The sequence below is a fragment of the Lepisosteus oculatus genome, chromosome 2, assembly GCF_040954835.1.
Source record: "Lepisosteus oculatus isolate fLepOcu1 chromosome 2, fLepOcu1.hap2, whole genome shotgun sequence".
Taxonomy (NCBI): Eukaryota; Metazoa; Chordata; class Actinopteri; order Semionotiformes; family Lepisosteidae; genus Lepisosteus; species Lepisosteus oculatus.
Genome location: NC_090697.1, coordinates 17,926,294 through 17,940,327, shown reverse-complemented (window position 1 = coordinate 17,940,327; position 14,034 = coordinate 17,926,294). Strand labels below are relative to the sequence as shown.

The window sequence follows — 14,034 nt, the reverse complement described above, 5'->3', positions numbered from 1 at the left end:
TCCTGGAAACATAAACTGAAGGATTTTACTGGTTGGTAGAGCAACATTGCCGACTGCTGGTCAAATGTGGGCTCTGCTGTAAGCCATATTAGAAAATTACACAACTTCTAGAAAAGTCTGAAACCACAGGGCATTCTCTGCGAGTGAATCATACTGTCAACATCACTGCAAGGTATAAATACCTACAATAACACAGTCATTCTCAGCTGCATCCACTGAGGAGACAGACCAATAGGGAGGTGAGTAAACTGCATCTGCAATAATACTGTTTATCTTGTAGGAAATTCATTTTTGAACACTGATATTCTCCAGGTTGTCATCTCAATGAATACTGCATATTTCTCTATAAGATGATTCTAATGATGAGTATTGCTGTGTCTTTTAACTCTTAATACAATTAATTTGTATTAAAAAGTACCATTGTCTTTCAAATTCTATCTTGAGGAAAACAATGTATTTGATTATGTTTTTAAAAATTGAGCACTGTTTTTCTTTGTAGGTTATATATATATAACATACTGTATAGGTGTTGATTTTGCTAGTTCACCACAGTGCTTGCGTCTGCTGCATCTGCATTGCTGCAAAATAGTTTAATTGCCCGCAATTCATTAGAAAATGTGTATAATGTAAGCTGAATCATTCTTCACACATTTTGTGCTACTGAATGGGTTGATTCATATTTCACAAGTGCAGGGCTTGGCTGAACACTGGAATACAGAAAGATTTCTTTCAAATTTGTTTAATAATAATTTGCACTCCTGTACTCTTCACATGTAGTGTAAGTCCCTGCCCATGAAGAATTTAAAAACGAAATCTCATGATGATTAAAGTAATCAATGGTCCTTGTTTCACTGGACTAATCTCTTGCTTTGCTCTGCATCAAAGCCATTAGAATATTGAACCATTTAAATTGTTGTTGTTGTTGTTGTTGTTTTTGTTTTCTGGGGTTTGTATTCCCAGCCCAGCTATGAAGTTAAAGTTAATTTGTTGTTAATTGTTCTGCATGGACAGATATATAGATTTCATTTTGAGACTGCAGTGGACAGACCACTCTTCCGGCACCTGAACATATTTGAAACTGACCATTTTTGCCATGTTAGTTTAAGATTCTCACAATGAAAGCAACACTACAAAAAGGCGATTTGTTTAGTTCTTAATTGACACCCATGCATCGGTGATGAAAACTTGGAGAAACCATTAATTAACTGGGAGGAATATAGAATGTCTGTCTGTTTTCATAATATGAAATGAAAATAAAATTAATTTGAAATGAAACTCATGCTGATATTTAATATTTTTCAATTTGTTAACACAGCACCACTTTTCAATTTTAAATTAATCATGCATGTACTGTACTTTCGTTGCTGCAGCCACAGTATTTCTAGACTATTTAACACAAACAAAAGACTTAAGAATTCAAAGCATTATCTGGTCTGGCACTTCTGTTGATAGCCTTCATTCTTTTCACAACAGTCCCAATGTGTTCCTTTCATTTGATTGTCCTACTTTTCAGTAATGGAACTTTTTGTGGTTATAATAATTTTATTTGCAGCAACTATTTCAATGATATAAGCTGGGTATCCTAACAGGAAATCACAGAGTCATGCTTTAGTGTTTAAAGACTCGTGTGGTTTGTGAGCCACCAGCTGGGCTTGTTTTTATATAATGAATTCAGCAAACATAGCTCGTTATATAACAAAGCTCACTGCCTTCGTTTGGCAGAAACTTCTTGATTTCTGAGCGCCTCTATTAACAGTTAAAGCACCAGGCTTGCATCAGCAGCTCATAACAACAGACACAAACCGCACATATTATTGCCACCAGGCATTCAGTTGTGTGCACAAACAGAATTTAATGACATAGTGATATGTTCATATCCGGCATAAATCAGTTTTGGATTTTTTAGCAAGGGGATTGCAAAACTGTAAACGCTAAATGTTAAGCAGAAGATTAAGCTTGCATTCTTTATCATCAAATAAAAGTCCTTCCGCACTGTCTCCTTCTGTCTCATTTACCATAACAGCAGTCTGTAATCTCTGACTTGATGTCAGGTTAGCTATTACTTCAGCACGTAGGATTACGTTGAGCATCAGCTTCGAAACAAATGAGAGGGTGTGGATGGCAGTTAAATCCTACACCGCAATAAGATAAGAACTGTAAAATCCACATTTAAACTTCTTTTTCTACTAACAAGTAGCTTTTTAATGAGTAGATCATTTTGAAACTGCTACCCTAAAATATACCTTAAATTGAACCTTTCTTGAATTATGATTCAAGGAATAAAACAATAAAAGGAAATTAAATTAGTCAAACAATTTTATCCCTGGAAATTGAAACCCTGGGATTTAAACAGAAAAGCAGCTGCCCTAAAATTGAACACTAGAGCCAATAAAAGCAAATTAGCAAGCTCCTAAAAGTGATAGCTTCTTTTCCATGTTTCATGTTTTCATTAAATTGTGGGTTTGTTTTTAAAATTAACACTTTAGAGCAATGTGCTACAGTATACAGAAACAAGATGCATGCATCTATTACAAGTTAAATTAAACTCTCTTACAATCTTTCTCATATTTTTAAAAATAATTTACATTCTTTTTAAAATAATTTAGTATTTAGCCTCTGTGATGCTGTAAGTTTTGGTCTGGGACAGTATAACAACATTACATTCCAGTGGAAGAATGTCATCATATTACGTGTCTAGAAAAGCCCAAAGTCATCACCACTGGCTTCAGCTTCGAAGACATTATGATTATACTGCCTCCTTATCAGACCACTGCATGGTAAAATTAGCTACAATTACAAAGGCATTTCTGATAGGACACTCTGAGAGGAAATTATTTCTCTGAGTTAGCAGTTTATGGTACCGTAGAAGACAATGGAGATAACCTCTTAATAAACATTCCTATTTGGTGCTGCAATTTTTTTTGTGAAGTTTTGTAGCCATACAAACTATTTCAGCATTTAAACCTAAGGTTATCCTGTGGTTATTGTATTAAATTTACATCAGGAAGTAAGTGATTTATCAAGTGCCAAATTAGTCAAATTAAACAGACATATTTGTTCAAGTTAACTAAACAACAGGAAGTATTCTTTTTTGTTTGTTGAAAATGTGTCTGGCTATGTTAATTGAGATGCTGAATGGTGCTAGCCTTTTCTGTTTGACATAAAACTGTTAAGGTTGATATCAAGGAGTGTGTTCTTTCTGCAATCTCTTTGGTCATGTCATGTCCTTTGCCAAACCGCTTTATACCATATGGTGTCGCAGGAAGCCAGGGTCTACCCGGCAAGCAACAAGCACAAGGCAGGGTACACCCTGGTTGGGGCACCAGTCCATCACATGGCAAGTTCAAGCCAATCATACATGGGGACAACAGTATAGTAAAGTGTCCCCACCATCAAACCACATAAGGACCCACACAGACTGCAGGGTGGGCACCCCCTGCTGGTCCCATTAAAACCACTTCCAGCAGCAACCATAGTTTCCCAGGATGTCTCCCATCCAGGCTCAACCCTGCTTAGCTTCAGTGCGTTTCCAGTTGAGAGCTGCAGGGTGATATGACTGTACAATCTCTTTGGTTTATTGGCTAATTGTGTATGAATAATGAAATGTATATCATTCAGTGATCCTTAGACTTGTAGACTGGTAGACTGTCTTGTCAGATCTCAGAAGCGAATGTTGCGATGTTGATTCTGGTCAGTACTGGGATACTGGATCGATCTCTAGGAAAGACAGGTGGTTGTTTCAAACAGGGCCAGTTGCTAGCACTCTCTTCTCAGGACCAGAATGTCTACATCAATATCCCAGCACAAAGACAAGACATGTTGTTTGTGATTGTAAACAGTGTCATCCTTCAGATGAAACATTAACCTGACTGACTGGAGCTCTTGGAGACCTGGCTCAATTCTGCCTTGTTCTTCTGCAGTCTGACCACCCTAAGGTATCTTCCTGAATTCAATTGCTACAGTTATTTCTCACATCTCTACCTGAACTGCTAGGATTCTGCATAGTGCTGCACTTCAGTGGTGGATGAAGTGGGCCACTCTGTCTAAAGAGCTTTGGGGTCCTTTGGGATAGAAAGTGCCATAAACTTCAAGCAGTTATTACAATGATGTTTTCTGACAGAAGCACTGTTTCTTCTGGTTCTGTTGTTAGCCGATGGAGGTCATTGACATGTTGGGGACCCACTGATGGAACCCTAGACAGGGGAGAAAACTCTCACAACACAAACACATTGCAAGCGCGCTCTGGAGAGGTGCATCTGTGCTTTCGGCTTTTGAACAGATGCCAGTTTGTGAGGATGTGTCTGCCCAGTCCTGAGGCAGACAAGACGTCACCATTGTTAAAAAGGCCAAGTCTAGCAATTGTTTATTTTTAGTGTCATAAATTAGGGTGTGCTGTACAATTAATCAAACTAAAACATGAACTAACATTCAATAAAAAGATAATGTGAGTGGTATGCTGGCATGGCTGTTAGCATTGCTGTCTTACAGTTCCAGTGTCCTGTGATTGATTCCAGTCTTGGGCATCTGTCTGGGTGGAGTATTCATGTGTTCATTGCTTTGGCATGGGTTTCCCAAAGACATGCGGGCTAGATGTAAATTGCTAGTCTACTTGTTTATTTTTCTGTGGTCCAGTGCAGGTGGATAGGATTTTCCACAACCCTCAACAAGGGTAAGTGGTTTTATGATGACTGATGGATGGATAAAAAACTATAGAAATTCTAGAAAACACCTGATAGTGAAATGAGTCTGATACCAATCTTTGAGCAAAACAAATGAAGAACCCCATCCCCACTGTTTATCTAACTAATTTGATTTAAATGGTACTGTATATAGGCACAGAAATGTGTCAGCAAATTGAGAATGTGTTGATTACTTTGCAAGGTAAACTGCAAAGTTTCTCTGAGCCAAAAGACAATCAATCCACTTCTATGAATTTCACTACAAAATGAGTCACTCGTGTCTTTCTTTCTCCCATATATTCTTACAGGAGCATTCACTGAACTGCACAGGTTCTTTCAAAGATCGCAGGATGACGCTGTCCTGGTCATTCCTGGTCATGTGCCTGCTGTATTGGTCTGCTGAGGGCCTGCTGCCTCCTTCAAAAGACGAGCTTTCACGTAAGTGCAGAGGACTGGAGCCTTAATATGACCTTAAGATGTCATGTTCATAAAGAGTAAACAGTTCAAAACTGTTTTACAATCAAATAATTTGTATTTGTGATAATGGGATTAATATAAATGATCAGGCTAATATAATATATTTTGGGGTGATTCCACACACACGTTCAAACATATTAGGATTACTTTGTGTTCGGAAATTCCACTCTTTTATAGAGGGCAAGCAAGCTTTCATACAATTTTGAAAAATCATACAATTCTAACATCTAATCAATCATAATTCCACTAATGTATACATCCATAATTCCAAGACATACTGGATGAAATAAAGGTATAGTGTTTTTCATTCTCCCTTTATGATTCAATTTTAAAAAATCATAGCAAATGTATTTTATTTTAAATAGGTCTAGAGAACCTATAAAGTGTGACAGATATGAATGACTAATGAAAACCAATTGTAACATTTCTACAAAGTTTGCCATCTGCAATATTTTCTTCACAAATTGCTGTCTATGAGAGTTTGGTTTTTTATGTGTCATTATAGTATACAGTATTTGTCTGTTGCATTTTGTATTCAGTTTGCAAAACCATTGGCTATCAATCTTTGGCCTCTACACTATGTCGGCTATTAGCAAGAATACTTTGCCCCATTCAGCGGGTGTTCTGAATCTCTCTCAGGAACTCTGAGTCAGAACTGTTAGTTTAGTTATACTAAATTTTTATTTTTATTTTATTTTTATTTTCAATGTATCCCATTTTCTTATGAACATATGAACCATACCTCCAGCTGGCAGGTGCTTTTTGTAATGTTCCCTTGTGCTGATTCTTAGCTCCAGTGAATTCATTTTGCTTTGTAGAAATGTCACTTCTGGGAGAGAAGTATTTGGACCAGCAGATTGAAAATGCCATCAATGGGGTCAAGGAGATGAAGACTCTGATGGAGAAGTCTGGAGAAGACCACAATAAGTTTCTGAAGAGCTTAGAGGAAACCAAGAAACAGAAAGAGGTAGAAATAGGCCTCATGAATAGCTTTTATTAAAGAAGAAATTACAACATACTATATTTTTCATCCTCAAGGGCTATTACCTACTGTAGATAGATAATACTTTATTAGTCCCGTAGGGAAATCTATGTGTTACAGCAGTCCAGCCCAAGACAAGCAAAAACAGACATTATAATAGTTATAAAACAAAAGACAACTAAATAAATAAAAATAAATAAAAAATAAATACATAGGTGTGTGCAAAATGTGATGATCATTGTCACTGTAAAAACAATAAAATATGTGCAAAATGTGCATAGGTTTATACAGACTGATTGTCCAAAAATTACAATGGAGCAAACATGCTGTCCATAGACGAGCAAATGAAGGGCTAACAGTCCTAGCCTAGGGCAGCGTTATACACCCTGACAGCCGCCGGGAGGAAAGACCTGCGGAAATGTTCCCTTGAACACCGTACATGTACTGCACACGTTAGAATGTAATTTGATAATTACATTTCAAGCATTTTCTAGTCTATCAGTTCAGCCAGACATTTGTACAGGAAATAAAATTAACTGTTAAGATCACAGATCAAACTTCACTCCCAGGTGGATAATTACAAGATGGTTATTAAGTATGGAGGTGATAGACACAGGTTTAGTCTATATCTGATCTTTTATACATGGAGAGCTTAACATGTAGAATATATAATCATGGTTTTGAGGTTTACTCTACAATTTCTGTCCATTCAGAAATAAAGTGCAAATAAAATGTCTACCAATGCATTACGTTCTAAATACTTGAAGAAGTATTGATGAGATTTGAGTGAATTAAGAAGTATGTTACACAAATCTGTTTACAGGAGAATAAGGGCAAAATGCATGCTGTGTCAAGTCTCTTTTTGTTTTGTTTTGTCTCTGTGCACCACAAAACCACACTTCAAAAGCAATACTTTATCTGCTCTGTTTTTCTGTCCAGGATGCTTTGAACACAGCCAAGGAAGTTGAGTCTAAACTGAACGATGAACAGACACTCTGCAATGAGTCCATGCAGGCCTTGTGGGAGGAGTGCAAACCTTGCTTGAAAAACACCTGCATAAAATACTACTCCCGGACTTGCAGCAGTGGGTCAGGCATGGTGGGAAGACAGGTCAGCTGTGTATTCATTTAATACAGATTTCAACTGCATAATTGTTAAATTTCAGGTTGTTTTGAAAATATTTTTGGCATAGCCTTATTTAAATGTTTCTGAATATACCTTAAATTTATAATGAATAATATATTAATGTGTTAATTTATTAGTAAGTTTAGACAGTCACTTCAAAGTCAACCACGTAGTGCAGATGGTGAGATAATGATAACAGGAGCTGGAGAGACAAAATAAACCACAATAATATTGTAGTTCCAAGTTAGTAGCTGCGTCAGCATGTGTAGGCTGCAAAGGAACAAGTAAAGGTTTATTCCATGGTGAAAAGAGAAGAAAAGAAACACAACGTTTTGGCTTTGGAGCCTTCTTCAGGTGTTTCCTTATTGAAGAGAACTAGTTTTAATAACTTATGTGGTACAATCTACACTTACTGAACCTTTTCATCACGTACCCACAAAGGCTAATTGGCTGTTCAAACATATTCTACTTTTAGCAGATACAGCGGCCAGACAAATCAGGCTAGCTCTGGTCAATGTCATTTACTCAGCCTATTTATCATATCTGTGGACTCACAACATGTGTTTTTTTTTCCCTTAGCTGGAAGAAATTCTAAACAGGACCTCGCCAATATCCATATGGATTAATGGGGAAAATATTGACTCTCTCCTGGAAGAGGACAAGGAGCAGAGCAAGCGGTTTGAGGACCTGGAGGGGCGCTACACTGAGGTGTCCGATGGTGTGGACAGCATCTTCCTGGACAGCATGAAGGTGTTCGACCACATGCACTCCTTTCACCACCCGTTCATGAGGCCCTTGTTTTACTCACCCTTCGCCTATGGAGACAGCCAGAATCAACAGAGGTCACGTGTCTACAGGTCCCCCTACTACAGCAGTGGTTTTCCCAGCTTTCACAGCATGTTCCAGCCAATGTTTGACATGGCCCGGAACATTTTTGACTCTTTTGATCCACATATGGAAGACAACTTTGGAACATCCCCCTCTCCTTCAAATGGTACATATCTCTTCGGCCATTGGGAAATTACTGGAGATTAAGGTTGTGAAAATAATTTTGCAAGTCAGAATTGCCCATTTCACATTGAGGGTATAGCCAGATGTGAGATAAAAATTATATCGATAGAGGTCTTTCCTACATATATTCCTTCTATATTTTTTATTTCCCACTGTAACACACAAGATAAAAACAAATTAAAGTATTGACTGACAAAATAGATTTCTGTCAGATGAAGAACAACGCTTCATGTTTAAACACCCATGTCCCTCAAAATATATTTCAGGAGGAGTGTAACCACTTTGAGTTTTTCCTCTGTTGAAATATTTAGACGGGAGCATTAATGAAGATGTTATTAGGACACGACCTTACGGAAGAGACCAAATGACGTGCAGAGAGATCCGGCGCAATTCTGCAGGCTGCCTGAAACTACGAGAGGAATGTGAAAAATGCAAAGAGATCCAGCATATTGGTATGGAACATTTTATACTTGCAAGCTAAAGAAATATGCTTGGGTTGGTCTTGAAGAGAATTTTCAAGACCAGTACAAAACCCTTTTTGGGAAAAAGAAATGTCTTCATATATGGACACCCCCTTCCTGGCCTGAGCATGGACTGAAATGAGTGACAGGAGTGTTCTGGTGATCAAAGCGGGGGGTAGGCAGACATAATGAGTAATTAATGAACATACTCTACTGTACTGTATGTGGTTGATGAGGTAAGGTACAGTTTCCCTCTACTGTATGTTTTGTTCCCAGTTAGGCAGTCTGTTAGGTTCAGAAACCCCACATGTGTAGCTGTATGGTAATCATACGTTTATTAACATATACATTGTTATTCAGTTAACTTTATGCCATATACAGAGAGGTGAGAAACAAGTTAAAATGAATGGCGGACTGAGGAATAATACTGTGACGAGCTCCGGTGTTACTAAGTGCATGGAGTATGGAAAAGACAGGCTGGAGAAAGTGAATTCAGGCTCACACACAGGTCTGCTGCAGTGCTATTTACAGAGGTGGGCTCTAGTCACTGCAGGGAGATACTGAGAGAGAAGAATTAGAGCATCCATTAGATGGACATGAGGCAAAAGAGAGAAAATACAGAGCTCCCACCTGTTTTTATAGGATAGGAAGAGGAAAGATTGAGTCAGGGCCAGAGGTCATGAGACAGTCTAGAGACTGGTATAGCTTAACTCGCTGTCCTGAGACCCCAGCTGTAAGCAGTAGCATCCTGTTTCTTCTTTCAGACTGCTCTGGCAAGAAGCCTTTGGACGGGCCCCTGAAAGAGGAACTGGAGAGAGCCCTGGCCATGGCCGAGAAATTCACCCAGGAGTACAACCGACTTCTGAGGAAATTTGAGGAGGAAATGTTCAACACCTCCAGCCTGCTGGACATGGTCAACAGGCAGTTTGGATGGGTGTCCGCACTGGCCAACCAGACCCAGAAGGATGGGATGTTCCAGATCAAAACAGTGAGCTATGTCCTAGTGAATCTCCCTGCATTCTCTCTGAGACACAACAATCCTTATAATACTGCCCAATGCTCATGGTTCCGTCACTCCCTACTGAACAATAGTGACAAATTAATTTGTAATTAAAAAAACAAAACAAGTGGATGACATGAGCCTGAGCAATGTCACTAGCTGACCTTGCCCAGGACTTCCCAGCATTCTTTTCAAAAGTTAAATGTTTAATTTATAACAGGGCAAGTCGGAAGCAGAGCACAAAGAATTAGCAAGAAACCAGACTTGCATTTGATTGACAATTCAGATTAAGGTTACTTTAGCCTACCATACAGTATAATGTGAGAAACATAAGATCATAAGAAACATTACAAACAAGAGGAGGCCACTCAGCCCACGTAGCCCATTGGGTTGTTAGTAGTTAATTGATCCAGGGATCTCATCCAGTCATTTCTTGAAAGAGACCTGTGGATCTGCTTCAGAAATGTGGCTGGGCAGCTGGCTCCTTAATTCCACGATCCATTGGGTAAAAAAGTGCCTTCTGTTTTCAGTTTTTAAATGCATTTCCACATAGTTTCCACTTGATCACTCTGGTTCGTGATTCACTGCTGAAAACACAGAGTAGGGATGAGATATTTTAACCATTGTTCTCTCGGGTCTCAGTGATACAGTTTTAAAATCCTGGGTTTAGTTTAGGGTTTTATGCATTCATGTGAAGGGAAACAGAGCTTTCACTGGCTGATTATCAAACTTTATTGATAAAAAAAACTAGCAGACCAACAAAGAAGAAGAAAAATAATAACTGACACAGTGCGAGCCTGCATTCGCTCCTCAACTGGCCACACCACACTTTTCCCTGGGTCAGAGATTAAATAAAACTTCACTCACACCAAACAAATTACCACACACAAAACACTGAGCGTGTTCATCCCAATATGTCTCACACAGTGACCCATGAGGCTCTTATTACAGGCTTACAGTGACCTCCATCGGGGACACAACTTAAAAAGATTAACAACTCAGAAATGCCTTTCTATTTTTCCTCATTCTCCCCCATGTAACTACATGGCGATTCTCATAATTGGGCAGGTAATAATAAAAAATGGACAATTCTTGTGAAAAGATAGAAAGTTCAATGATGAAAGGAGAGGTAAAAGGTTAAAGGGGGAGCTTATTCTGCTTATCTTAGTACTTTTGTACTTTTTTTCTGGTGTTCCATTGTTAACACTTCATAACCTAGGGATTCTGATCTTTTCAAGGTAATTTCAAGAACAAGTGAGGATCCTGAAAAGCCTGAAGACACCAATGTCTCTGTCCAGCTGTTTGACAGCCCACCGATGACCTTCACTGTCCCCGGAGACATTCCATGGAATGACCCAAAATTCTCAGAGGTGGTGGCACAGGAGGCTTTGGATCGCTACAAACAGAATACCATGTAAGCAGTCACATCTAACCTACACCTTGCTATCACTTTACTGTATCTCCATACCAAACATGCCATCTGTCTCTTTGCCTAAGTGGAAAACTCAGACGTTTTGTAATAGTGCTATGACTTTGAATGGGATCAAATTTTCTTACTTGTTGCTCCCTGAAGTAACAGTGGATGAAATTTGGATTTTTATCTCTAAAGTCTTATTCTGGAAAAGCTTAGGGGGTTTAAAACTACAAGTACAGTATATCTCAATTTTCTCTCTGTGTTAGGTAACAAGCTTTAGTAAGCTGTGAAGCACTTTTATTCAAGAATGGTTTAACAAGCTTGTATGAAAAAGTGTGAAATCCTACATCGTTTTAAAATGATATCTCTATGTGTGTTAGAAGATGTTTGCCAGCAGAATCAGATGCTGAAGAAAATCTCAGGTACTGCAAAGTATCCAAGAAACCACAGTAGCATTACAACATACCAAGGGTATAAATATGACCATAAAAACCCTGCGGTCTGTTATGGCTACTACGAGAGATCTTTTTCTATTTCTAAAAAAATACATGAATCAAAATTCTTCAAAGACCAGGCTAATTTAAAAAATATGCTGCCAGCAGCATATCACCCTGCAACTCACAACTGCCAACCCACTGAAGCTAAGCAGGTGTGAGCCTGGTCAGTACTTGGATGGGAGACCTCCTGGGGAAAACTAAGGTTGCTGCTGGAAGAGGTGTTAGTGGGGCCAGCAGGGGGCGCTCACCCTGTGGTCCACATGGGTCCTAATGCCCCAATATAGTGACAGGGACACTATACTGTAAACAGGTGCTGTCCCTTGGATGAGATGTAAAACTGAGGTCCTGACTCTCTGTGGTCATTAAAAATGGTGGTGGAGGGGAGACCCCATTACCTGTAAAGTGCTTTGAGTGGAGTGTCCAGAAAAGTGCTATATAAGTGTAAACAATTACTATTATTAATTGAAGAGCACAAGAAAACTAACCCTGTTCTATCAATGTCTTCTAAAGAAGGAGAGTATGAAGGACAAAACCAACTGAAAACAGAAGAGAAAGCATTACATATCAAAATAGGCTGTGCTTCATTGAGCACTCTTCTACTCAACATACAGATCTTTGTTATACTTTAATAATGTTAATGATATATTTACACTAATATTTTATTAAAAATTGTGTGATTTGTTCTCTTTTACAGAGTTGTTAAATAAATCTCCTGGGGCTTTTCCGAAGACTGCACTAAAAGCCATAGAAGCATCTCCTGCACTAACATAGTCCTTTTTTGTCAGCATTGTTTTCATTTAGCATAGCAAATCCTATTGTACCATTAAGACTTAAACACCCAGTATTGTTCACTGATTCTCATATCTACACGGTTTTGTTTTTTGCAGATATAAATCCTAAACATAAAGAGATGTCATAAAGTTAAAGTAGAGAATTCAAAGCAGGATTTTGAATGATATGTAAAATAATATTTTCCTAGGTAATGGGCTGTTGGTTTGCTATATACAGTGTTGCAATGTTTTGTACTCTGGAATGAGCTTTACTACTAAGTGGTAAAATGGTCTGCCCCACTAACGTGGTAAATCTTATGCAGCAACTTGTCATTTCAGAATTTTTTCCATGAATCAAGCAAGCAATGAATAGTTTGTATACAGTGTGTACAGGCTGAGATATCTGTAAACCTGAATACTAGACTTGTGAATAAAACAAACAGTATCCTAAACCAAGAGTTTTATCCAGTCTTTTTTTTGTAGTATAATTGCAATTACCGGGAAAAGTGTTTTCATACTACAAAGGTATGATCTACGTTTCTTACAATGTTGGTTAAAATCAATTTAAAGAATTCCAATAACTAAATTCAGGATTTAAAGATAGACACTGCAAAATTTACAGCCATTGCTGGAAATATCATACAATATGAAACAGACACCACAGTTAAAGCCTATATGCTGATTAACGGTCATCAACAGTTCTACTGTGAAACCCACTCACGAACAGGGTCTATGACCACCTTTGGAAGCAATTCCAGCTGTACACCTGAGACACATGCTTTGCACCAGGTTGCATCTGTGTTCTTTGTGGATTCGGTCCTGTAGAACCTGGACAACAGACATGTCCCTACTCACTAGTCACTGAAACCTAGATACTGTACACATGTGGTACCTTTCCTTCTCACAAAAGTTAATGGGAGTCAAATCTGTGGAGTGGGGGAAACTGTCACAGTCTCATCATGCAAGAAAGCTGTAATTACTGTATATGAGCAGCAGGAGGACATGCATTGTAATGATAGAGTGTGGCCACATCCGGATGACCCCACAGGAGTAGGAAGAGAGGTCTCTGGAACTGATAATTGCAGCACCAAGCAGTCAAGTTACAACCCATCATTAGAAGTGGAGCGTCTGTAGTACTGTAACTAGACACTCCTACCCAGATCACACTTGGACTTCCCCAGCGACTGGCCTGTGTATCTGTGCAACATTCGCAGTGTTCTGATGAATCCTTAATCAGTAAAGACTTGGGTTCTATATGAAGCTATATGCACAACTCTACAGAAAGCAGTCTGGTTGGGTTATTGTAGGTGTTCTCAACATCTGAGCATCCTAGCCTAAACCTGCCAGCAGGTGTCACGCCCTCTGCAGCCAGAGGGCGCTCCTTCTCTGTCCTGTCCCTAGTTGCCGGTCTGCTGTCCTTCCTGTCCCTCTCTTTCCCTTGGGCTATATATTTCCGGGTCTTGCACTCTGTCCTCGCTCAGCATTGACGTTCGGATGTCCTGAGACCCGCCTAGCACCAGGGTGCCCCACGTCCGCTCCCTGAGGGCATAGGTTTCTATACGGCATTCCTGAACTCTTTGCACTATGAGCCCGGGCCTTTTTCCCGTCTCGCATAGGC

General features: G+C 39.0%; 1 protein-coding gene across 2 annotated transcripts; it reads left to right on the top strand.

Moving 5' to 3' along the window:
- Positions 1-130: 130 nt before the first annotated feature.
- On the top strand, positions 131-12,868 carry clu (clusterin). 2 transcript variants are annotated; one of them, XM_015352754.2, is made up of 9 exons: positions 131-239; positions 4,988-5,117; positions 5,975-6,123; positions 7,078-7,248; positions 7,843-8,257; positions 8,586-8,726; positions 9,500-9,723; positions 10,974-11,149; positions 12,341-12,868. In XM_015352754.2, exons 2-9 carry the CDS (start codon positions 5,030-5,032, stop codon positions 12,351-12,353), a joined length of 1,377 nt encoding a protein of 458 aa, XP_015208240.1. In that variant the 5' UTR covers positions 131-239; positions 4,988-5,029; the 3' UTR covers positions 12,354-12,868. The 2 variants fall into 2 exon arrangements, with proteins under 2 accessions (XP_015208240.1, XP_015208246.1); XM_015352760.2 differs by lacking the exon at positions 131-239 and adding an exon at positions 3,840-3,935.
- Positions 12,869-14,034: the final 1,166 nt, after the last annotated feature.

Excerpts from the sequence above, each read along its gene's own strand:
- clu (XM_015352754.2), top strand. The coding sequence starts at position 5,030 with ATGACGCTGTCCTGGTCATTCCTGGTCATGTGCCTGCTGTATTGGTCT. Across the intron at positions 7,249-7,842 it reads CAGGCATGGTGGGAAGACAG|CTGGAAGAAATTCTAAACAG; the intron begins GTCAGCTGTGTA and ends TTTTTCCCTTAG. Across the intron at positions 8,727-9,499 it reads CAAAGAGATCCAGCATATTG|ACTGCTCTGGCAAGAAGCCT; the intron begins GTATGGAACATT and ends TTCTTCTTTCAG.